General features: G+C 37.3%; 1 protein-coding gene across 1 annotated transcript in view; it reads right to left on the reverse strand.

Moving 5' to 3' along the window:
* Positions 1-683: 683 nt before the first annotated feature.
* Positions 684-27,458, reverse strand: part of tafa5a (TAFA chemokine like family member 5a) — a 138,878-nt gene continuing 112,103 nt past the window's right edge. The window contains exons 3-5 of the mRNA XM_055153946.1: positions 24,834-24,961; positions 10,395-10,582; positions 684-2,215 (exon numbers count right to left, since the gene is read on the reverse strand). Coding sequence (XP_055009921.1) covers positions 10,574-10,582; positions 24,834-24,961 — 137 coding nt within the window. The 3' untranslated portion in view covers positions 684-2,215; positions 10,395-10,573. The remainder of the gene's footprint in view (positions 2,216-10,394; positions 10,583-24,833; positions 24,962-27,458) is intronic.

Consider the following 27,458-nt stretch of genomic DNA (forward strand, 5'->3'; position numbering starts at 1 on the left):
GCGTAATAATAATTGATGCTAAAATATGTAGCTGTTTTTATAGGAACCAAACACTTCACGATATATATCCATGCAATACATTGATTTGTTCATGTATTTCATGCCATATTATGATGATATTGTATTATGGGCCATAAGCCGTGTATTGTATCTAAACATGAGGGAGCCTATGATTTCCAGCTCTAGTGTCACAGTTATTTTGTCTTTTGATGTGATGAAGTAAATCAGGTGTCCGTTTTGGATCAGTTAATGTATTGTCAAACTGAGATGTATTAACTACATAATTCACTTACTGTAAATTATTGCCTTTGTAATGTTGTTGTTGCATAATAATAATTTGCTTCGGGTGCTTTGTGGGAGTGGGTAAGACTGTTTTTAGTGGCAGGCTAACTATGACCATTGACATGCACTAGCCTAGAACCAGTGACCTCTGCAAATACAAGGACTGGATGGAATATTTAAAAAAGTGTCTCCACATGTCTCCAACACTCTGGCTCACTAGGATATAAGGCCCTATGTCCAAAATCCTGGACTGTCCCTTTAACCTTTAAGCAGCTATTATAATTAGCCTTGTAAAATGGCAATTGGCAACCATGAGAAATACCTAAACTGTCAATTGTCTCTCACTGATAAAAAGAAAACCGTGGACATTTTTATAATTACAATATTCTTGGGTCATTTCTTTTATTGTTAATTAATTCTAAAATGTGTCATGATAGAAATAAATAACTCTGATCATTCATTCATCCATTGCATTGCTTAGATGTCGTGCCACATATATTGGAAAAAACATATTTTTGTTAAAACTTTGACAGATACTGCAGTTTATATTCTCATAGTTGTCTTTTCTGAATTAAAATCTCTCAAAACATTTGAAAACTAAGACCATCTGAGTTTTCAAAGGGTATTTTTTCATGTATTTAATTTATTCTTAAAATATTCCATGATAAAAATGTAAATGTCTCTGATATTTAAGCAATGTATTCTGCATCTGTCGACTTCCCGTCTCTAATCTCTGCATCCTTGGTAGATTTGCCTGTCCGCATTTGTGCAAACCAACACCAAAAGCACAAAAATAATAAATTAAAGAGATCAAAACCCATAGAGAGAGAATGAGTCAGTATTCCACACCGTGTACAATACAATATCATAGCAAATTAGCAGTTTTCAATGGCTTCCACTGACTACCATAGATTTACAATGTTCAGTTGGCTGCATACCAGTCCTCAATAAATTTCCTTTTTTCAGTAATGGATTTGATAGACAGTGACTTGAATGAATATGAAATCAAAGCAGCTACAGAGATGTGAACAAAAATAAAGTTGGGACTATACGATTCAGTGAGAACAACAGCTTTTGTTCACGTCCTACTACTTAAAACTGCCATTGTGATCACATTGTAAGTCCAATAAGCTTCTCTACAAAGGTACAACATATAAAATTGTTAAATATATAACTTTTTAGGGCCTTCCAAAATACATTTAATGACATTTCTTTACTCTTTCTACTCAACAGAATTTTTAAACTTTCTCTGAAGATAATTCTTTGATATGATTTCTTTCTGCCAACGAGCCATCGCAAACACCTCCGCTACTGATAAAAATGCAACTTTTTTGATACACAGTTATACGTATGTAGTATCTATATCTTCAGTCTTCAAAATACAGTGGTGGGCTTAGTCTGACAAAAAAGTCTGTAAAGTTTAAAAGTACTCCAGTTTGATTGGTTCATAAGAGTATCCAACAAGATGTTTCTTTTAAAGTTCTGCTGGCATCTCACAACGTCTTATCCAAAATGTCTGCATGGTTTTATGTCAGATGGTGATTTCAGTTCATTTTTCTCTTTGGTCTATAAAAATATGGGAGGTTTTACTCCAGCAGAAGGCCTATTCACAGCAAAGAGCGCCCGCCTCAAAAAGGTGGTCCCACAATCAATACAATCCAGGTATTTCATAGGAATCCCTTTTTGTCCGAAACCACATGTCTTGGTGAGGCGTTTTTTGTTGGGCATGTAAAGGTTGTCCTCTGTTCACAAACGGAGCAGGGGCCGCGTGGTGACCCCCCGACAGACAGCGAGATGGAGCGGTCAGGATGGGGTCGAGGTGCAGGTGGAAGTGGAACAGTTTGTCCAGTGTCCGGTGGAGGAGAGGCGGAGGTAGCTCCCTCAAACAACAGTCACTCCCTGGAGATCGCACCGCCAGCTCTGGTTATGACACCTGTGGAGCAGAAGAGAGCAAAGGTAGAATGGCGCTTTTATGCTTCTAAAAACGTGTAAAGCTGGACTTGTTTGCTTCTATGTTGGATGCAATGCATAGCTGCCGTAAATGAGTAATCAATAGGGATGTAACAATACCCAAAATATTGTGATATCGTATTGTTAAAGTTCTCGTGGACCATCACAATATATCGAATTACAAGTCTCTTTGCTTAAATTAAGAGTTACGGTGCAGAAATAGCTGCAAAAAGGCAGTGGGAACTAAATAGATCATGATCCTTTGCGCCATTTCAGAGTAGACTAAAAGAAGAAATAACTGTTCTAAGCACTTTTAAGTCTTAGTTCTTTGGATTAAGTCTTATCAAGACATTTTAAGAGGAGCATGTTAGCCTCCACAATATATCACAATAAATGTCACACCATGGGATGTATATTGTGAAAATATGGTGTAAACATTGAAAGAGATTTGGACATTGTTACATTCCTAATCGTGAGCCTCCCCATCATATCGCGAGCTTTCCCACGTTATTGCAATAAATATCGTGAGGTTCATACCGTGACAATAACATGTTGTGAGACTTGGATATCGTTACAACCCTAGTAATAAATAATATAAATCACAAACTATACACTTACAATCTGTACAAGACATGGAAGGCACTGTGGATTAAGGGCCTCAGTTATCAATCCATGGTCTAAACCGTAAGCATAAGATGAAAAAAATGGCTTGTGCAGTTTGTTGGCATGTTGCGTGTGATATGTAAATGAGTGCATTCAGTGAGTGTAAAAGTTTGTGTGCCTTTGCTCCTGTGGGCTATTGAATTTTTCAACTGTTGTGTTTGCTTGGACTTAATCGATGATGATGGATCGCTGAAATTCGTGCTAGAATCACATCACGCCTCATCCAGGGTAACGGGACCGGACCCCACAGTTTACGCTTTAGGACACGGGGCAGTCTTTAGGACATGGAACAGACTTAAGCACATGAGCAAACACTTGATAAATGAGCCCCCACGTGTCTTGCAAAGCGACACAAATTCAGTGTTGTATTGCTCAATTGGCAGAGTTATCGAATCCACTGACGGAACAGGTTGGTGGTTCAGTCCCAGCTCTTACAAATGCATACTGTGATCGTGTCCTTGGGCAAGACACTTGATGTGCCTTGCCAGTATTTGCGCGTGTGTAAGCGATTTCTTGATGTAAAGTGATATGATAGCCTAGTTGAGAAAAGTACATTTTATTTTAATTGGTGAAAGAAAGTCAGCTAGATGAACGCTCAGTGGGTGGGTGTTTAAATTTTTCTGATCCGTCCACTGTGTTGGCGTTCACAACCAAAAGGATTTAGGAGTTTAATTCTTAAACACAGTACACTGGCCTGTGGTTTGGGTGTAATAAATATTGCAAAAGCTAATCATGCTACAGTTTTTCATTTGTGTATAACCAGTCTAGTTTAGATCAGAAGTAAATTTAGCTTCCCCTTTAATGTTTTTGATATAAAAGGCAACATGTCAAATCCTTCCTCCCACTGTGTTTTATAGATGAATCGTTGGAGCAAAGGTGTCAGTTAATTAGAACACCATCACAAAGGGAATGTAAAAGCCTGCTGTTTTCTTTGTCACAATCAAGTCAAATATTTTCATTTGTGGAGTGGGTGTATGTCGTAACAAAGTAAAAATCTCAATATGGGGAGTAAAACAACAATTAATCCAACTGGGACTGTTAGTTGTAGCCATCTGTTTTGCAATGGTCACAGAGCCAAGTAGCAACCTCTATCTGCACACTGTTAGTTTGGAATAATCAACTTGTGGCGATGTAACAGGCTGCAAATCGCTATAAAATGTGCAGCTGTTGGACCAAGTATAATGTATCACCCAAGCTCAATTTGACTCTGTTGGAAGGGACTCACGATAGTATTTCTGATAGAAGTAAAGTCACATAGGGGAGTGCAAAAATATCAATATAGTGTGATACTAAATTTGGTGATGCACTATTGTTATCGTGGGCTGCTGGATTGATATATTGCCAAGAAAGTGTTTTGTTATATTTTAGCAATTTTTTCAGTGACTACACTACAATTGTGTTGCTTATTTTGTGTAAAGAAACTTATTTTTACAATAAGCTTGGCATATTCACTGTTTAGAAGTATTTCATGTTAACTTTGCACAGGTAGTGGTTTAACAAAGAAATATTGTTTCTAAAATATGTAGCTGTTTTTATAGGAACCAAACACATCACAGTATATATCCATGCAATATATCGATTAGTTCATGTATTTCATGCCATATTATGATGATATTGTATTATGAGCCGTAAACCGTGTATCGTATCTAAACATGAGGGAGCTCTAGTGTCACAGTTATTTTGTCTTTTGATGTGATGAAGTTAATCAGGTGACCATTTTAGATCAGTTAATGTATTGTCAAACTGAGATGTATTAACTACAAAATTCACATACTGTAAATCATAACTGCATTGCGTTTGTAATGTTCTAATAGGTTGTATATTTCAATATGACAAAGCATAGGGAGAAGGCAGGTCCTATTTTACACACAAATGATTCTTTTGAGCTTTAAGCCATGTTAGAATGTTGTTACCTCATCAAAAACATACCTGGAGTTGTGTTTTGTTTCATTCGCACATGTGTGAGTAACCCTTTATTATTAAGCTACCTATCAAAACTCAAAATTCTCTGTCCCCACCTTATGATGTCATGAAGTGGTAGTTTTTACGTTAACAACTACCTTTTACCAAATGATCCTAGTGAACGTGTATGGAGTTTTACAACACACCAGATCACTTCATGTATTACCACATGACACCACAAGATGGAACAGAGTGTTTTCAGTTTGAGAGAAGAACTCAGACTTAATATACAGGGTTAAACATGTGAATATAACAAAACACAACTCCAGGTATAGTTTTGATGAGGGAAAAACTTTATAACTTAGATAAAAAAAAAAAAAAAAGTGTAATATTGTCCCTTTCTGTAATAATGAACAATAATGATCAGGCTTAGTAACTCCTTTATTGAGTGTTTATTAATATGTTAAATGTTGTTGTTATAAAATATTACTCAAAACCTAAATACACCCTCAACTTGAGTAATTTCTACCTTTTATATTTTTGTAAAGAAGCCTCACATATATTCAAAAGATGACAAACAAATGCAGTTCTTTACACCAAAGCTATATTGCTCCTGTTTGCTAGACTTTATTGTAGAAGCCAGCAGTGGCAATTAAACTATACTACAATTTAAGTCTACTTCTTATGAACCAAAGCCAAAATATATAATTGTGTAATAAGCAGCACAACCCACCTCTCTCACACTGAACTGTACTGTATGTTCATGGAAAAGCTTGTTGTTTTATGTAACACTGCATTATGTTAATTTTGTCTTCTCTCTTTGCACTCAGATACCGCCGGTCTTTTTTTTTCTTCCTCACGCCCACACTGTTACAAACTGTTCCCATAAATCTCTCCCGCTATCTCATCTCAGCAAAACGCAAGCCTTCGATTAAAACCAGGAACCAGTACTGGACAAATATGAAATTAAATTGCCTTGCCACTAAAATGCACAGACCCTTACTGATTATCATAACCTTAACACCACCAGTAAATATCCATATGTACAACCTGTAAGAGCCAGGGAATGGTGTACCAATATGTTTCAACTAGTAGCAAGTAAGACCAAGTATGTGAATATTTTGTTAAGTTAGTCAGTTAAATAGTAGTCTTATCACGATACTAAATCTACTATGCCATACAGGAAAAGGCTACACTCTCAAAATTAACTTTCTTTCAGACAATAAAAGTTTCTAAATAAAATAATAGTAGTTTATGCTATAATACCATGCTGTCTTATATTTTTCTTATTTATTTGATCTATTTCATTGACTTCAAATATACAATACTACTACTACTGCTAATAATATTAATAAACACATTATTGTAAATTATAATAAATAATTTTAAAAGGGTGAGTTCAGGCTTGTCCTTGCTGTGTGTTTGAGCCCTGTTTAGTCCAGTTTAGATTAGACTGGTGCGCATGTAAATATAGTGAGTATGAATGCATCCTTGAATACAGAGTATTAATGTCTCTTACACAACTGTTAACACAATACTTTATATTTAAATGTGTAACAAAATACTCCCAATGTTTAAGATAGTTAAGGCAGAAGGGCGTCTGCAGTAATCCTTTTGCTCAATCGATATTCAATATCACTGCTGTCTTAGAGCAGAAAATGACTACATTTGAAAGGTATCAGAAAACTGGAGGAAAACTCATTGACAAATTCATCTTTTATTACAAAACATTCACTCAATAGAAATCGACATGTTGCTCCTAGCACTGTATCGGAAACAAGGCAAACATTGGATTGGAGGGACATTATGCAGAGCTTCCTGTCTTCAGGGCTCGTGTATAATGTGTGGATGAATAAATGAGAAAGCACACATTCACATTGTTTGCGTGGAGGTGGAGGCAGCAGCATCTGTCAGAGACCACTACATATAGAACACATACACACGCATACACACACATACGAACTCGCTTACACACACACACACACACACGCATAGACACATACAGACATAAGGCAGCCGGGAATCACTGTGCTGGGGACATATGGCTCCCTCAGGCCCCACTAAACATGTGAGCAAATTGATTGGATGCACCAAGGTCGAGGTTTGGAAACGTCAGAGATTGATCTGAAGAATCAATTGATGATACCTGCTGTTGTTGTTTTTTTTGTTGTTGTTTTTTTTTTTTTACTGTTGAGTACATTATCTCTCTCTGTAATCTCAAACTAACTTTTTTTAAAATCCATCTTTACCCTAGATGTCTGATTCTACCTGATACACACAACAGGCTAATCTGACACTTCAGCTGTTTAGTTGGATGAAGTCAGTTTGTACCATTGTATTTAACTCTGCTTAAATTTTATACTGAGGCCTACTTCAAAACTGAATGTAGAATACACAATTCCTCTGTACTTGATCCCTGTAAACCTGTGAAAAGTTGGGAGTATAATTTGGAACCTTCTTTATGGGGATTTAGATGCATTTAACAGTCGAGACAATAATTTATACAACAAAATTTGATAAATTGTATGTTTTTTTTGTTTGTTTCTTTCAGAGAGAATCTTATGTCTTGCCCTGTTATTCTGCTTGAATTTTTTGTGAAATGAGACACTCGTACAAAACATTTTGATTGCAAAATGAACCTTGTCATTTCCCAAATCATTTTCTTATATGGAGAAAGTTGTTTGTACAGATGAGATGTACTACAAATTGCCCATAGTAGATCAACTCAGCACTGGAAGCCTTTGGGAACTGACCCTATCCCACTTCGAACACTGCTCTGTTTAATATTTAATACAGCAGTCAAGCAGGTTTCTTGTTGTGTCAGAACATGCTCCCTTCACAATAGTCTGCTGCATGAATATTCAAACATGAACTTGTATGTTCGCAGGGCTCCACAGGTTAATAAGGGATGTGAAATCACTCATTACATGCTCTGAAGTTGGATAATGCCTGGAGCAGATGCTTAGATCAAAATACATGAACATGTATGCACGGGCCTCTAGACACAAGGCCTCATTCCACATTAAGAGACAGTTCAAAGCCAACCACGTGTTATGTTATTATATACAGCTTTTCTTTTGAGCTTCAAAGAAAACACTATCTGCATCCTGCAAAGTGATCATAAAACTATTACTCAAGCGGCCGCACCAGGGGACACCCGGAAGGATGCTTGAATGTCACCCAACTGTCTCACAAAGCAGCCTGGTCTAATCCTTACACAAGAAGGGGATATTTCCATGTGAGGGCATTCCTTTTGTCCTTGTTTAAAAAGAAATTATGTTAAGTTGTTTGTAATAATAGATGCTATTTACAGATGGGCTATACAATTAAATAAAGATTGTACAGCCATTCAAATGTACTTATCTGCAGGGTCTTTTTTATGCTTGCAACAAAAAAATATAATACGAAGTTGGTGTTTATTCATTTATTTATTTATTTATTTTTTACCACACCTCCTCCTGTGTCTCAGCCCAAACTTGGACACAATCAGGTTAGTTTATTTCAGTGATGCCAAGGAAACTGAAGAGCACTGTGGTCATCTATTATAGAACCAAATCAAACTTCTCTAACCTCAAATTACCATTTAATCCTTCTGAGTTTTCAGACCCTGTGTATTTTTTTATTTAATTTATTTTTTTCCTTTTTCACTCATAAACTGACAGGCACGCGAACTAGCCAGACAAGTAAACACACACAAGCACACACACATAGTGGAGCATATACATGATGCAACACAAAGAAACAAACGGAATATGTATGATTACTTCCTGCTAAATAAATAAAAAAATAAAATACTTAGGATTTCATGACTCACTGTGAATGTACAGTAACCCAGGAACACCACCATACAGAGAGAACACATTGATTATTTAACCACCACCATAAAAATGATCAGTGCTTTCTTTTCCTCTGTGTAATTGTGCGTGTATGGTGAAACTTAACGCTTCACTGAACTTGCTGCTTCCTGTATATTCTGTGCATTACTGGATCAAGTGTTGTGACAGTAAATAGACAATAATCTCCTAATGTACTCTGGGACTTGGGTCTATTTATAGTTGAAATCTGCCGCAGACCTGCTCCCATCATAACACAGGCCATAAACTGTCAGTATTGAGCGACAGAGACCCCTGCTTTCCACAAACCCTACGAGACCGGGCATTTTTACGAGTCCGGCCTCATCTTTTTTACGGCGCTGTATGTTAAATTTACAGCACTGACATCTCTCTATTTCCCAATCAGGCGTATTAATACTGGAGCCAGTGTGGCGCCTGGTTTTATCCCACTGCACATCTAGACATTTTAAAGATGTTATACGAGCCACGCCAGTAAGAAAATAAAAATAAATAAATAACCTAATAGATATAAAGCATTGGATTTTCCTGGCAAAGATGCACACATAGATTTTCTGTGGTTAAATGGTGGCCAGGGAGCTGCTGAGCTTATGGAAAAATGAGAGTCTAAAGAAAGAAATCAAAGAACATGTCTTTTGCGATGAGTGTCAGGATTTATGTGAGGAAATATGTTGTGTGGAGAATGCGTCGGCCTCAGAGCTAACAGGCTAAACTAATCGATTCGCTGAGAGATTTTGTGCACAGGTTCAGGATTATGTTGACAGAATATATGACATTCAACTCCTTGTGGATGCCTACAATTGGAGATTTTACTTGACTGTAAGTATGTATGTTGTGGTTATATAATAAAGAGCTTGCAGCTGGATTTTGGAGTTGTATTGATTGGACTTGGACAAGTTTTCGGACAGAATTTCAGCAAAATTTTACCAAATGCACTTAGAGAAAGCACAAAAATAAAATCTATGTTTGAATGAATAAACAGTTATGCTTTTGGGTATTTCAATGATGCTTGCTGCAGTTTCTTCAATAAAACTGCATATATTTCCAAGCTAGTTTTTATTTACAATATTTAAAACGGCAGTGATTTTGTCATCACATATCAAAGGATATGTATGCAATGAAATTAATGATGTTTAAAACTACAATATCAAAATAATGTTTCACTAATACCATTTATTATAAGTGTGTAATTCTCAATCATGCTGTGTACTGAATCCAGTTTTGATATTTGAAGCAATCATAGCAAAACTATGATGTTCTCCATACACTTAAAGATCACAAACATACCTGGAGTTGTATTTTGTTTCTTTCACACATTTTTTATTTATTTATTTTTTTAACACAGAGAGATATTTAGTTCTTCTCTCAAACAGAAAACACTCCACCTTAATTTCAGCCCTAGAATTGCCAATCTCTACTGAAATAACAGGAAAAGGTACTTGTTAACTTGAAAACTACCCCTTCATCACAAGGTGGAACAGAGCATTTTGAGCTTTAGAGATGTAGACAGACTAATAATAATAATAAAGGGTTACTCAAACATGTGTGAATAAAACAAAACACAATCTCAGGTAACACCTAACATGGCTTAGAGCTCACAAGAGACAGTTTTGCATAATATAGTTCCCTTAACTTAAACACGACCACTGTACATAACTGTACATCACTTTTTTCTTGTACTTTTGACAGTGAAAATCCATAAACATTTTGTAATCTAATTGTATGGACAGCTCTGTAGTGGTGTACCTTGCCTTGGTGCAGTTGTTGCGAGCTGCCTGCGGTGCCAGGGATGGGGTGGAGCAGTGGTGAAGCAGGTGGGGGTGTGGGTGCTGGTGGTTGGTGCTAGTGGTAGGTTTGTGGCTGTCTGTCAAAGGGTCATCAGTGCTGTCCATAGTGCAAGAGTGTCCTGGGGGACTCTTGTCTCGTCATAGTGCCTGAGGGGAGAGAGGGGAGCCTGGTCAGAATCACAACATTCAACAGTTTATGTCAATATAAAAACACTGTGATGTCTTTATTGGAAAAAAAAGAGCTTCATGTAGTGGATAGTATGTCGTCATAGAGTTAACAATACATAATCATTTTAATAGTCTGACTTGCTCTATGGTTTGTTTCTTTGTAACAGGGCCCATATTACATTCTCTTTCTTTGTTATAATGTTGTTTCCTCATCACAAACACACCCAGGTTTATTTATTTATTTTTCATTCAATCACGTTTGACGCACATACCCTGTGTATTTAGGCTGAGTTCTTCTCTCAAATGGAAAACACCCTGTTCTACCTTGTGATGTCATGTGGTAATACAGGAAGTGTCCCACTGTGTTTTTAATAAGATCCATATTTAACTAGAATCATTTGGAAAATTTTAGCCCTGGTATTGCCAATCAATCAATCAAACTTTATTTATAGAACAATTTTCATACAAAAAATGCAACACAAACAATCTCTGCTAAACCAAAGGTAAAAAGCAGGTATTAAAATTCAAATTACTGCTTCATGATATTGCAAGGTGGAACAGAACATTTTAAGCTTTCAAAATAGACTAATAATAAAAGAACTGCTCCAACATGCATGAAACAAAACAAAACTCCAAACAAACATAGCTCACGAATCAATTTCACATTTAAGTTATAAGTTTGTCTTTCACAATTCTATTCAAATATTACTCATTTATAGTACAACTTTCTTAGACAGTCCACTTTGATTGGGTTGGAGCCTGAAATAGAGCAGCCTTTTTACTCTGGCCCCCTGCTGTTTTCACATAGGATCCACATCTATAAGTGCACATCCCTTTTGGTCTCATCATTTGATTTTCTCTGATAACTCCGAGCCTTCAGGCTTCATTAGTAATCCTCTACTACTGTAGCATTTAAGATCACTTCTCGTGTTTCTTAAAGTGATGAATCTGGTTTTCAAAAGAGTTTCATCAATACCACATTAAAGTTTATAATTTGAGTTTAAGTTATATAATAATTTAATGTCTTTTTGTGATTAACTATGTATTAAGTACACTGTATGCAACGCATCAGTATTATATCTGCATAAACTGGAGATCAGTATAGCCTCTCCATGCTGTCCCCAACACGCTGACACACTGAACATTATTGGGAAAGTTGATGAAGCACAACCACAGTAGCATTAAAGCTGCACTATGTAACTCTTATTGTGGAGGGTTTACCACCTGATAGTATCCATGGAGATCTTAATGCGGGACTGCGGAATGTTCCACAGTATATTGTTTAAAATGTTTATCTTGCTTTTACATTTACATGTGTTTTTAGTCTTTTAAAAAAGCTTGTATTCTTACTGTGAGGGGTTATTGCCTCTCCACAGATCTGACCTGTAACTTGGCCAGGGATGTGGCTTGCTTGTTTCCATGGAGACAGATACATTTAATCCCATGTAAAAATATTTGGGCCATAGAAATATAGCATCTTAATGGAGACTAGCAGGTGGCATATGCTTCTACTTTTAAGTAAAACATGTAGGCCTACAAGTTAATTTATTTCTGTACACCAAAGTAAGATGCCTAGTACCAGTTCATGTAATTTATATCACTTAGCTCCTTTCTCCAATACTGTATTCCAGCCCAATCTGACACACAGCAGTGCTGTCTGGAGCACAGCTAATTGGAATCATTTGGAGCACACCCCGTATTTCCTGTTTTACATTTTGCTCTTACTGCGGAGCCAAATGGACTGGTCTGACAGTGAGCCAGTGGTGTGTGTGGACATTTCGACTGGACCTGGCAGCCTCTCCTTCACTGGTCTGCAGAGGCTCCACTTTTAGCTGCACAGCTCACTTAGAAGATCAATCCCTCTCTCCCAGGCGACTGCTTCTACACTGGTCCAGTGTCCCAGGTGCCCCGTTCGCCTTTGGTAACAGGCCCACTGTCCTTCTCACCATCCCAAAATATAGTAAGTGAAATCTATAGTATATACCCAAGAAAATGAACTGTCCTACTGATCCTGTTTAAATACATTATGTCTTATTAACATGTATAATTTAAAGGCACACTATATAACTTTTCTCATGCAGGGAGTTGACTCCCTAAATTGACTCCCTAAGTTAACTCCTGTCTAAATGCAGATGTTATTGCTTGCATCGAATTTTCCACAGCATGGCTGACTGTTAAGTCAGATCTGTGAAGAGTACTGGATTTTAAACTGTATTATTTACATTATTATAAGTGATAAACTATTGGCATAATTCATGCTGTGCTTGTATAATTATTGCACATGTCCGGTTATACCCGAGATCTGGAGTAAAGTTCCATCACTTCTGCTGAAATGGAGGACTTCAGAGGATTTCTATTGCTGAGTTGGCTGCATGTAGTCCGTGTGTAACTTTGGCAGACAGCACTAATAGCTAACTGTCTCTCTCTCCCCCCACTGGCATGTCCAGGGTGGCCAAGCAGCTGTCTTCTTAGTAGTGATTGTGTTCTAGCCCTGTTGGACTGTAGGCTGCATACACGGGGCCCAAAGGGATCAATTACAAGGGCCGGTACCAGGCCCGATCCAAAGAGAGGGGCGCCGCATCCCATCTCACAACTGTAGAAGAAGGAATTTAAAATGGGAGCAGGGAATATTACAAAACCCCATTGAAAGTGTTTTTGCTCCTGCACTGAACGCCAGCTGTCACTGGCAAATGTAGAAATGGCTAAAAAGCAATGACTTGGGACTGACTGTACAAAAGCATGGTTTAAAATACACTGTGTAACTTTTACGACCATAATTGATTTTTGTTACCTCAAATGGCACAATATTATCATTGAAAGGGGATTTTTAGCTTAATATGGTGGGAAGTATATGAACGCATCCTAGTATTTGCAGGAAAAGTCAGTAGCAATGTTCCGTAAACCAATGTACAATGTTTTTCAGCATTAGCAGAAAGGTCACTGATAATAGCTTTCGTCAAGATCATTAAAGTAAGCCTGATGTCTGCCTCCTGCTGTCTCCTTGTCTTTGGTAATGGCCATAATTTCAATAATCTTTCTCAAGCTTCACACACTTTCTCTATTCCATACATAAAATGTTCTTCTGTGTAGTAAGTGCATTTGGGAAACTATGCGAATATCTGTCCTTTCTTTGGTCCAATTAAAAGTTTACTTTAAAGGCAACTTTTCTGAAGGAGGGACTGACACCCGAATGTCTCCATGGAGATGCTACTGCTTTGCTTGGGATATTTCACAGGTATTATGCTTGTACAACATGCATCTGTGTTGTCCTCCACGTATGATTCATAGCACAAGAAAATTTCAAATGTGTCAACAGGCCAAGTCTTCACCCTAAAAAGTTTTCTTTTGCTTTGAACAACATGCGTTTTTACTATGGTTTGCCTCCCCACAGATGAAATTTGTAACTTGGCCTTGTCAACTTTAATGCCATACTGTGGAACATTTCAGGCAGTTTATCAGTACTGAGTGTGGGAAGTGAACTAATGAGCATTCTGATTATCTTGAAAGGTGCTATAAACTCAGTCCATGCAGGCATTGCAGGCTAGCACATCAAACTCAGCACATTTTATAATCTGTCCCATACGTGTTTTGAACCTTTATCTTGTACGTGTCCTGAGCTGTCTGCACCCACTCCCTGTTTGTGTGACTTCGTCAGCATGTGTCAATGAGGTGCCTTCTGTCGTCACCTCTTGTCTGGTCTGTGAAATAGTCTTGATTACAGTAATCACGCTCTCCCCTCAGTCAGGGCCACTTGGGCTCATAGCACTCTGTTCACAGCCTAAATAGCTCAATCAGCAGCTGTCTAATGGAACCTATCATTTGGACCTGGATACTTCACATTTTTGTTGCCATCTCTGCCTCGTCGTGTGTTTTCAAATGGTCTTTTGGGGAAATTTATTGCAAAAAGATCAAACCAGGATAGCAATGGATGACTATGAAGTTTTTACGAGAGAGAAAATGATGGCAATATTTCAGTATTCAAGGAAAGCAGCAAAGAAGTAACACTCTATAATGAATAAAGTGATAAAAACTAAAACTTGGACCAAAAATATACACTCAGTATGACTATATACTCAGCAGCATGCTTAAGCACAAATAGAGTCTCTATTCTGTTAGTTCTGTTCTCTCAAGTGAAAAGTAGTCAAAGTAGTCAGTAAATAATTTATTTGAATTAGTCTATGGTGTATTATTTTAAGTGCAAAACAACAACAGCTTTATAGAGAAAGTTATTGATCCACAAGGGAAATTACTTAGCCATAGTAATTTACACCTTGCAATAAAATAAGAAAGAGCTAAAGAATGTGTGGTAATAATATTTTAATTACACATATTTAAAGGTACAGTATGTAACTTTCTGGAGGTAGCACATCACCTGCATGATTCCATAGTAAAAGCTAAAAAAACATGTCTCTGAATGTGATCCACAGAGATAGATGCCACATTGTGATTATAGCCAAAAGAACAACATTTTCAGGGAAACTCCTTCACTAGGCCAAGTAAGAATCACATTTTTGTGGAGGTGCAAGCCTACTCAGAGGAAGGGTGCATGTTTTTCTACATTTTTCAGTGCAACAAACAACTATAGTAATAATAAATTGCATTTATTTCAGTATATTTTTGGCTAAAAAGTTACATTCATGTGAAATATCAGAAATGGCAAAAAAATTATTATACAAAATATAAGAACACATTGCATGCATTACCTTGCTCTGATTAGACAGTTATCTATAGATTGTCTACTATGTCTTATATGATTTAAACATTTTGCCTTAGCTCACAGTGAGTCATGTTCTTGTCTTCCATTCATGCTGCTCTCCTCTAATAACCTGCCTCTTCTCTCACTTGTGCCACTGCTCACAATAGTTTCTTATCTTTGTCACCGCTGGAGCCCTCTTTCTCTCTGTAATGGCGCGTTGGCTCTGCCCCGCTCAGTGCTGCCCCCTGTGGAGGCACAGAGGGAGGTCACTGCTGGGAGGTTTGATGTGTTAGTCCAATGTGGTAGGGCACGTCCCACTGGAGACAGCCAGGGAAAGGAAGGGGCAGAGTCGGAAATGACTGCTGTGACAAAAGGACTGCTCAGCTGAGCTAAGTCTGATGTAAAGTGTATGTAAATGTGCATAGTGACACTTCCTCAGCTACATTCTGTGCTATTCAGAGAGCTCACATAGCGCTTAAGTACTACAATTCATGTTACAAAATAAGACTACGTGGTTTTCTGTAATCTTGTTAAACATTCTCCTGTTTTGACCTTTTAAGGGGTTGCCACACCGTGCACCCTCTTAACTCAGAACAAGTAACTTCATGACCTTCTCCTCCACATCCATAAATCTCTTTGGTCTTCTTTTCAACCAAATCTTTTTTTTTTTTTCTTTTTAAGATACTTGAACACCACCACTCCTCTGCAATATATCCAACCCATCTCAATATGGCCTCTCTGACCCTGTCTCCAAGAACATGGACTGCTTTAGTCGACTTTATCTCAGTAAATGCATACCATTCACATAACACTGTATTGATGTACAGCCTAAACCATGAAGAACTATAGTTAAGTTGTAATTGCTATGCTGAAGTTAGCTATTTTCAACTGTAAGTTAATATTTATAAAACATTTTCTAATGTTTACAAAGACAATGTTTACAATGTTTACAAACTTTTCAAAGCTTTAAACCATTTTATACTTGTTTTCCTTTCTGAAGTTGTATTTGGAGTGATTCGTGCATGTTTGATTATTCTTGTATTACTTATTTTCAAGATGCTATATCAGCTCATTTTCACCACCACCAGCAAACACCCACTGCTCTGTGCTACTACGTAGTTCTTCAATTTCATTTTCTTAATCGGTGACATGTGTAGGATTCAGCAGCACCACATAGTAATTTTGGTACAAATGAAAAAAAAAAAAAAAAAAAAAAAAAGATGAGTTGGAGGTGCGATGACGTGTGATGCCGTTTTCAGCTCACATGGGCCACTGCAGTTTTCTAACGTGAAAGTCAGCGAGCATGTTTCTTTTATTAAGTCATTTTAGATGAATACTGCAATTTAACATCTACAAATTATAACATCCACGTGTGTCATAGATTATAACTATATAGCAGGCTCAAGCTTATTTGTTTAATAGAAAGTATGGCCATACCCAAAATAAATACTGACAAATACGTATTTAATATGTAGTCCCTAAATTAGTCTGTTACCTTTTGGCAAGCTAATTTTCAAAGTGAAGGAAAACAAGAGAGTGTTGTTAAGTGCATCTCTAAACCTGGTGGACAGATTTGTGGGCGTAAGGATGTTAACAGTGTCCACATCAGACTGTCTCATCCACGCATCCGCATAAAGCAACGTGCACGGCAGCTGTTGCCCGGGCACCAGCTGTTATTGCTTTCTGCTTCTCAAATGTTATTTGTGCTCTATAGAGATCAGAGAAAACACACTGTATCTCAGTTTTATGTCGTTTTGTTTGTCCTACAAACTAAAATGAAGGCCTGTTACCATAGAAACTAAGGAGAGAGGCATTGGAGTACAGAGAGGAGGCAGAAGTCATTTAGCAGTGTGAGTGATTCTCCATCCGTTTGCTGAGTGTGTGGGCTGCCATAAGTCACTCATTTTGGCAGACGTAGCTTTTATGTAGAACACAGCGAAAATAAAGCGGTCAGTAATGGACAGGCACAAGTGTCCAGTCACAATTAATGTTTCATTATGTGATCCCAGGGGCTCATTTGCACTGCTATTGGCTGGGGATGGTTCATCCGAGGAGCTCTGAGAGGACCAGGCTGTCATGCAAGAGCAAAGACGCACTCAGAAATCAATTATAGGGCTGTGGACCTGACTGTTTATACATCAAGTACTGCCATGGAAAATACGGGGTGACCAGTTCAACTTATCTCAAAAGTCCAAGCAGTTCTAAACAAGACTACAAAAATACGACTAATAAACTCAGGTCAGTTTGTATCAGTAACCAAAACTGACCTAAAGGTGATGTAACTCTTCAAGTGGGGGAGAGGGTCCACTACCTGCATGCCACCGTAATCTTCCACAGATTAGTATTAAACTTGGGTATTTTTACATGTATTTGATAACAGGTGTTTATTTTCTCTTCTTCGCTTGTCTCCATGGAGATAGATAGGTTTAAAGTCATACTGTGGGACATTCCAGACAAAGAAATAGCATCTCTATGATGATAAGCAGACGGTGATCTTAAGTTAAGAGTGTACCTTTAAATTAAACATTGCAAAAAGGATATGTTAAGTTAAACACAACTATAAGACTAAAAAAAACATGCATTTAAGACCTCTGGCTGTAATGTTACATGATATGTGTGTGTGTGCCTTTGAGCCGCTGCTTATAAAAGTCACCTCACTCAAAACATCACTGTCAACTGTAAGCAATGTTCATATCAATCTTAGTGCATCTGTACAGAGACCGGCTTCACAAAAATCCATACGTGATGTTATTGACAGCAATGACATGTTCTGTTCAGTACATGGTCAGACGTAAAGGGGAGCATCAACATGTCAAATAAAGGACATGACTTGAAGGTTACATAGAGAGACATATTTTATCATTTTTATTTTATTTTTTTTAAGGTTCCTATGTTATATTGAAATTTACTTTACCCTAAATATAATTAATTCTTATAACAGGGGGAACCCAACTTTAAAGGTTATTCCAGTAAATTTAATGTTTACTTATTTATTTTTATTTATGTTTATTAAGAACATCACAATTGCATTAGACAAGCCAGATGCATTGCTTTGAGTTTTTTAGCACAAGTGCTAGTTTTCGACACCTGTCCATATAAAAATATAAACTACACGCATAAAAACAGAGAATACAAGACACATAAATTACATACAGATAAAATAAATACAGTATATTTTCAATGGATGCATTTTTGATTGGAAACATACAATAATTTTAATTTCCTTTTAAATTTGTTGTTGTTGGTTTCCAATTTTAAATTAGCTGGTAAACCGTTCCACAGACTAGCCCCTTTAAAAGAGAACGAGGACTGACCAAGAGCCGTCCTGTACATAGGAACAACACCATTACCACTAGTAGCGCCTCTTGTGTTCGCTCTGTGTGAACATTTTATGGTCCTGGTACTTTCTGATGAATAGGGAAAATACAGTAAAGTAGCAACAGCAGCTCAGGTTGCAGGCTAGATTCTTGCTTGGAAGTTCTGTCATTGTGTCCTTAGGCAAGACTACCTTGACCCACCTTGCCTAGTATGGAAGTTGTATGTGCATGAATGATTGTGATGGGAGAAACCAATGGCACAGATGAGCTGCCTCACTTCTGTCAGTCTGCCTCAGGGCAGCTGCCGTTTACCACTGAGTGTATGGAGTGAATGAATTATGACTATATAATGTAGCACTTTGAGAGGCTTTGGCGAGTCTCTAAAGCATATTACAAGTACAAGGCCTAATTATTATTAAACACACACACTATTTTATTTATGTAAATTCAACTTGGAAGACCTAACTTCACTCCTATCTACCTCACAACCTCTCCTGAGCCCTCATCACCTCACTCCCATCCTGTCCAGTCAGCACCCAGTCTGCTCACTTTAAACCCCATTGCAGGTCCATGGCCACTTTGCTTTGTGTGCGTCCAAAAAAGAATTTACCCCATGACTATTAGAACCAGACACATGTAATCCAATGAATGGCATAATATAATTATGTGAGTTGTGTTGTAATAGCAGACAGACATGTGGGACACACTCACTGGTCTACACACAGGAGGTGGGGCTGCTGCTCAGATCTAACCTTGAAAAGGGCCTGAGGGGAACCAGCCATTTGTTCAAGCGCATTTATAATGAAAGTGAGGGACTACACTGTTTTTGTTTTGCTTGCAAATGTCCTCCGGGTGCAGATAATAAGAGACTTATGTAATGCTTCAAATCAGCTCTAACCTTAATGCATTTTTGGTTACGCACTTATCAACCATCAAGGACGCACATGTTTGACATTACAGTGGCCACACAGGACCTTCTATTTATTGTAACAAATACCGATCTGGATTAAAAGATGTGTAAACCAGAAACACAGACAAAGAAATAAATTAGTCTAAACCAGGACATAAATGGGACAAAATCTGAACCTCACCATCCAAATTCAGAACAGAACTAAACATCTACTAGGTTTGCCAGCAGTATCGGGAATCAGATACTGAAAATACTAAAACTAGTATCAATGAAAGGAAAAAGGAAAAAAAAAAACATAACCTGGATAAAATTTGACCTTTCCTGAACAATCTTACACTGATCAGAACTAGTATAAAACCACATGGTAACATAAAGAAAATACTTTTATTATTAATTATGAAAATGTACACTATTATCCACAAAAGAGCTTTCAAAGTGATCATTTGGATATCAAAATTGGTATCAGTGTCAAGTCTATTCATAGTATGGAAATTGAGTTTGAAATTTTTGTATCATGACAACACTACCTGCAGCTCCTGATGTAATACTACTAATCAGTTTCAACCTTCAAAACAATTTACATTACGCACATTTGTGAGGTAGCAAAGACTCCCACATGTTTGACATTATAATTATTAGCTGTGGAATTTCTCTTCGTGACAATTTCTTAGTCATATCATCTTTTACTGACCCTTTGTGGCTAAAGGTGACAACAGTGAAAGAAACCATTAAAGCTACAAATGCAATACAAATCATTATCTCCCGTCTATGTCATGCTCCATCAATTCAAGCAGAAGAAAAACACAATTGGAATAACAATTCAGTATTTAATGTAAAATTGTAATGCTTTTTTACATTCCTGTCTTTGCTAAACTCAGCTACAGGGAGCAGTCACATGGGTGCACTGTCTGTCAACTAAATTAAATTTTTAAAGAAGCATTGTGAACACTGACCTGTGCTGCTGATTGCCAGTGATCTGAATACTTGACAGTGAAGGCTGCTTGAACACACTCTCACACACAGACACAGATGAGTGCGCTGAGCTGTCGGCCATTTTGACTGGCTGTCACCCTGCGCAAAGCGTCCAATGAAGCAAGCAAGGAATACCTGTCACTCCCTGCACATGAGAGGTGTTCTGACAGAAGGAGGGAGAACCTATGTGTAGGCCAGAGTGGACATGGGCAATATATAGTACTGCATAATGGTGACACATGTTTGGGATTTATCAAAATGTGAAAGGGTTATAGACGAAAAGACTAAATAATTGCAAATGTTGTTATTGCAATGTCTATGCCTTGAAGGATTAGACAAAAGCAAGCCATAATATTTGACACAATATCCCAGTCATAGTCCACAAGGCAGATTCTTCTTCAGGTCTGTCTTAACTCCAAATAAGAGGATGAGAGTTGTACGGGAATTGGAACTAGAAATGAAAACTGGACACTAGAAGAAAATTACAGCAAGCTTTGAGATGGAAAATAAAGTGAACGAAAGAGACAGATTTATGAAAATATTGTTGTTTTCAAGGAGAAGCCAAATTGTTTCAAGGGTGCTTTATTCCCCCAGCACTGACCAAAGTTGGGATTTCAGAGCGAGAAAAACTCATGGAAAGAGCCCATTATTTTCTCTTGTATGTGAGTCCAGTACAACACAATTCCATTGGCTAACCAGCTCTTTTAAAAAATGTTAAGATGAAACAAGACAACTTTTTGGTTGGGGGTCTGTCACCTGCTTGTTTCTATGGAGATGCTCTGCCTAGAATATTCCAAAGTATGACATTAAACAGGTCTAACTTACATTTATTCAATTACAGGTGGTTTTATCGCTCAGAAATCCTAGAAAAACACACATTCTGACTGTGAGCGGGGTTGCCTCTCTACAGATCTGGAAGCACTAACCAATCACATACACCTTTGAATGCAGTGAGAATAATATTTTTACATTTTGAAATTGCATTAAACATGAAGTTAAAGGGCCCACATTGCATTATTCTCTGATGTGTTATAATGTTTCCTCATCAAAAAAAAAAAAAACATTCCAGGAGTTTTGTTTCATTTAACACACATAGGAAACATTTGGTTCCACCTTGTGATGTCATGTGGTAACAAAGTGCTCCTGTGTTTTAAAACGTTATCCACCTCCACTAGAATCATTTGGATAATTGTCAGTCTTTACTGTTAACTTGAATATTATCACTTCATGACTAGTGATGGGCATCATTGAGAAGTTGCCGATACGATACATACCTCAATACACAGGCCACGATACGATACATATCTCTCTACAGTGCACTTTCGATTCGATATGATATATTTCAAATTGATTCGATACAGTTCAATAAAAAAATAAAGGCTAATTCATGGCTGTGATACTAAAAGTCTTTGTCGAACAACTTCTTGTGCAAAGTTCATATGAAACACAAACATTTTAATCATCAAAACAGTGTCAAAATGTCAAATATGTTGCATAAATGAGTTTCCTTTCACTCAACAAGCAACAAAACTGTAGCACTGTAACAAAATAATTTAGTAAAACATACCTAAAAATACTCTGATATAACGATACAGCAGCCCAGGATATCGAAACCGTATCATCACATTAAACGACATTCCGATATATTTGCACATCCCTATTTATGACATCACAAGGTGGAACAGGGCATTTTGATCTTTGCAGATGTAGACAGAGTAATAATAATGATTCAGACATGTGTGTATGAAATAAAACACAACTCCATGTATGTTTGATGTATGATTATAATAAGCCTTAAAGCTCACGAGTCATTTTTGTGTAATATAGGCCCTTTACGATTATATTATTTCCAATAGAATCAGTGGTTGAATGGTAATGCTTTCTTGGAGGTGACCAAAAATTCCACTAATTGTATGTACAGGCTTAAACCACATCGACTGTATGAGGGTGACCACCATATTTGCATCTAGGCCATGTGAGCTCTCCCATGTGTCAGCTGTAATAAATGATGGTGTGTATGTGTTGTATCTCGTGTGTGTGGCCCCTCTGCTGCTTAATGATAACAAATGACATAGGCTGAACATGTGACCTGTCACTGCAGACTGGACGCAGGGGGGTAGATATACTCAGGTTCACGCCAGGTCAAAAATACACAAATCGAAGAACCATATCGATCAGTATGTAAACCAGGACTCCAAGAAATCAGAGCTAAGAATCTAAGAACTAAATTAAATGAGTACATAATTATTTCAAGGCCGAACAGAGAAAAATCTCACACAATACACCATCTTAGTAGCAAAATGTCAGTTTGTTACAATATGAATAAATGGCCATGGTATATTTTGGACTGCTTCCTTTCCAGTGCACACATTTTCAAGAAATATAGGCAGAAAGACTAAACTAAAGAAGGCCTAACCAGTGCTGAACCTAAACACAAAATTCAAACAAAAACGTATATAAATAGTTTGTAAACTAAAACAAGAAATCCTCACCAGATAGAAGAACACAAATATGAAGCACACTTTGTTTGGAAAATATGTGAAAAAGGTATTGCATTTTAATAACAACTAAAGAAATAACGCTTACCACTGAGACACCAGAGGGCAAAAGTGATAACAAAACATTGCACCGAGCTTCCTGTTTATCCATCAGTGTTTGAGCAAGAAGGCAAAACAAGTTAGTCAGCAGATGACTCCACAGTGACATAAGCATAAGCCCAGCGGCCCCCAGTGACATTTACAGTGAGGCCAGCTGTGCGGTCGGCCTCTGCTACATCAACAAGACCCTTTAATTGCAATGTTATAAAGAGCAGCGAACAGGAGCCAGAGCTGTTTGCACCTCTTCAGCGCAGTGGGAGAGTGTGAGACTTCAGGTCAACACTTATATATTTATAACTGCAAACCAATACAAGAAGTAAAGTTAGGTTATGCCACCCTGTTTATTTATGTATTATTTTTTCCTTTATTTGTTTAAAGGCGCACTGAGTAACTTTTTGGTTGGGTGACCGTCACCTGCTTGTTTCTACGGGTATGTCATTGCTCTGCCTAGAATGTTCCACAGTATGACATTAAATAGCTATGTTATTACATTAATCTACCTTACATTTATTAAATTACAAGTGATTGTATAGCTCAAAATGCCTAAAAACAAGTATTCTGACTATGTGCAGTTGCTACTCCACAGATCTGACTTGTAACTTGAACAGACAAAAACAATTGACGAACCCTCCACCAGAAAAGTTTCAAAATGCACCTTTTAATATCTGTGAAACAGCACAGGGATTTTAAATAACTGAAACTGAAAAAATTAAAATAACAAATCTTATGAAAGGAGCAGATTGTTGTACTATGCAGTGTAACTGAAAACTGAAATTGCTATTTAAAATAATTCATTGTCAGAGGTTGGGACTTGCAAGTCGTGACTTGAGTCACTATTTTTAGGACTTGAGACTTGACTGGATAAAATGACTTAAAAAGACTTGGAACTCGGCTTGGACTTGAAGGTCAATGACTTGGGACTTGACACTGACTTGAGGCCTGCTACTTGAGAAGACTTGAGAAGCACTTTTAAATCTAAATTCTTCTATTCAGGCTGTAATGGTTCACTCTAAAATTGTGTCAAGACATTTAAAAAGGAAAAGTTTGCATTTCTACATTTCTTATATACCCTATAAATACACATATAGAAATATACTATCACTTTTTAAGTCCAATTTTGTTTAAAATGCATATCAATTGCAAAAATGTAAGCTGTATTTGGTACTTTGGTTTAAAGACTTGAAATGACTTGAAGCTCAAAGCAGACAACTTGAGACTTGACTTGGACTTGAGGCCAAAGATTTGAGACTTACATGAGACTTGAAAATCGATGACTTGGTCCCACCTCTGCTACTTGTTCATCAAAATTGGAAAATGTGTAAACCTTTTAAGAGCACCTAACTCTTCACTGCATGCAAGCCTGTGCTGTAATTTACATTATGAGGGTCCCTAATTTAAGATAATTGCTCTCAACTAGTAAACAAACAAGAGTAATTAAAGGGGATGGAGAAGGAGCAGGCAGACTTTTATCTACACACCTTAGGCTTACTTTGTGTATCTGTGCCTAGTTCAATTCAATTCAACAACTATGCTATGAAAATTGACCAAGTGAAGTCATTTCACCTTTCTATTTAAGAGGAACTGTTGAACTCTTTTTAAGTACTACCAAACTACTCTTCCCACACTCGTAGATGCTTTATTTTGCTGATCAGTGCCCTGTTATAATAGCCTGGCCTCTGATGGTTCACTTGTGGTTCTATTGGAGCCTGCAGTAGAGATTAAAGGATGGTGGACTCACCGTGGTGGTTTTGACTCTTCCTCCGGGCTGTGTACAAGTCCAGCCAGATTTATTGACTAACAGGTCACAACCCTCGTCCTCCAAACACGGCACCATCTCACACCACTGCCTCTTCCGAACGATGCTGGCTGAAGGGGAGACATAAGCACACAGGAAATATGGGATTATGGACCAGCCAAAACACTAAATAGTCAACCAGAACTGTTCATGTGTAGTATTTTAAAACAGCACATCTCAAATTGTTTAGATGAGAATATCTAAAAGAAAAGATAAACAGTGTTTTGCATGATTAATACCACCAAGCTGATGGAAAACGCTCACAGAACTTTTAAGATCTACTTCTTAACTTTTAAGTCCAGAATATAAAAGCGTGTTTTATTTTATCTATCTATTTATTTTTCATTTTGGATGATTTTACTGTACTGAAAAACACTGAAAAACATTACTATGAGCAGGCTTACATCTCAAAAATGACCCCAAATAATCCCCCATGGAACTGTTGTTCTTTAGTATCCCATGGCATAAAACCTTCTTTCCCTGTGGAGAATGTATTTTTTTTACATGGAATTATGAAGGTGACCTCCAGAAAGTTACAGAATGTTGCTTTAAACACAAAATATTTTCAACTTAATAGTATCCTTTTCATCATTATAATGATATGTGATAATACAAGTAAACTTAAATAATTTGTAGAGAGAGAAAAAAATAAAATAAAATAAATACTTACAACTAATACAATTAATAGGTAAACATGTCATTGGTACATGACTGTGAATCCAAGATGGCGGAGCAAGAGGCGAAATAGACTCTGACAGACGACAGGCATGCGGACATGTTATGATTAAAATAGTGGAATGACAGATGGGATAGGACAGATATGGCAAGGAATTTAACAGGAAAAATGATGGGGAAATAGATATGATAAATGCCTCGAGATGCATCTAAATGGCGTGAACGGTTCGGAAAGGGAAGAGAAGATGAGATTTTTCAGGTGGATGGGGTGCAATGGACTAAAGAGACAATTGAGCGATATGAGTGAGGATGGCAGAGGGAAAGATGGAGAGGAGCAGAGCCACAGAGGTGAATGGAAAGCCCCGTGATCACTCAGGTAAATAAAATCCAACGTTACAAATGTGGGTTGGCAGCTTGGCAGACATTTTTGCATTCAGCAGCATTTCCAAAGCGGATGAAATATTCTCCCTGCTGTGTTTGGCAATTTATCCCCAAAGAAGACAAGAACCACCATACATCAAATACAGCTTTATTAATCTAAAGCATTCAATTCACTTTTGCAACACAATGTAATGTGTTAAAACAGAGGATGTCTTCTTTAGAGAAAAATACCATACCCATGGACGGCTTTTTATTTTTAGAGTCATACATTATACAGACTTACAGGCAACAATTTCAGTGATAACATGTGTTTTGTTTCTGTTTTTATGCACCAAAGATTAAATCCTTTTATAAGGTAGTCCTGACCAAGACTAGCTCAAGATCCGCAGGTGGGTCCCTGAGCACCAAATGCCTGCCATTCACTGCTCCTGATGTGTAGCCCCAGCAGCATTTTGGGATAGTCAAATGCAGAGAATGAGTTTATATCTATTTAATAAAATAAACGTTAACAGTTGTATGCATGTTTTAATGAACACATATTGTACTTGAGCCTGCTGTATAGTTATAATCTGCAACATCCATGGATTATTATATTATAATTTGGACATTTTAAATTGCAATATTCATCTAAGATGATTTAATAAAAGAAACAAATCCACTGACTTCTGCATTAGAAAACTGCTGTGCCCAATGGCAGCAGAAGTTGCCGTAAACATCATCACAACAAAGAGTCGGCACCTCTGATGGATAGCTACAGGTCACAAAAGAGAGTACCAGATCTATTTTCATTTGTACCAAAATGACTACATGACGCTGCTGAATTCTGCCTGTGGTTAAAGATTGCTCAAATGTGCACGAATCACTCCAAATATAACTTCAGGGGGTAAATGAGAAGGAAAACAACTATAGCATGGTTAAAAGCTCTGAGAAGTCAATAATACTGTAGATCTGCTTTAATATCATATCCTGATGTTATTTTGAATCAAGACGATGCAACTTCAGTGGCTTGAAAATCATTGTTGATCTAGAGCCTAGACTTTATTATTTTTGTGACTTATCTCTATTCTATTAAAATGCATTGAATAGTAAGGGTCTCTGTGAAAGACTGAATAAGAATTGTCTGGTGTCAAAACTTTGTGCCTCCTCCACATTTGAACTACAGATTTTGTTTTCATTAGGTGGATTTATGCAGATATATACCCCCAGCTTAGGCCATAGGCGGACATATATATATAATTATTTATTTTTTTATTACTTTTCACATAAACAGTTCAGCAAAAAGTTTATGAGATGAAAATACAAATAATGAGATGAAATACAAATAAAATCACCAACCACAAAAAACAAACAAACAAAAAAAACAAAAAAAAACACAATATGCAAACTATAATTAAGCACATAAATAGTATCGAAAGCAGTAATGTACAGGTCAGCATAGACTAGACCAGGTTTCCAAGCACAATGCTATCAAGGACTATGCAATTACAGCTAATGAACAGCTCATTTAACCAC

This window comes from Boleophthalmus pectinirostris, unplaced genomic scaffold (assembly GCF_026225935.1).
Source record: "Boleophthalmus pectinirostris isolate CB_2022bp ecotype Guang Dong unplaced genomic scaffold, ASM2622593v1 HiC_scaffold_18, whole genome shotgun sequence".
NCBI classification, from domain to species: domain Eukaryota; kingdom Metazoa; phylum Chordata; class Actinopteri; order Gobiiformes; family Gobiidae; genus Boleophthalmus; species Boleophthalmus pectinirostris.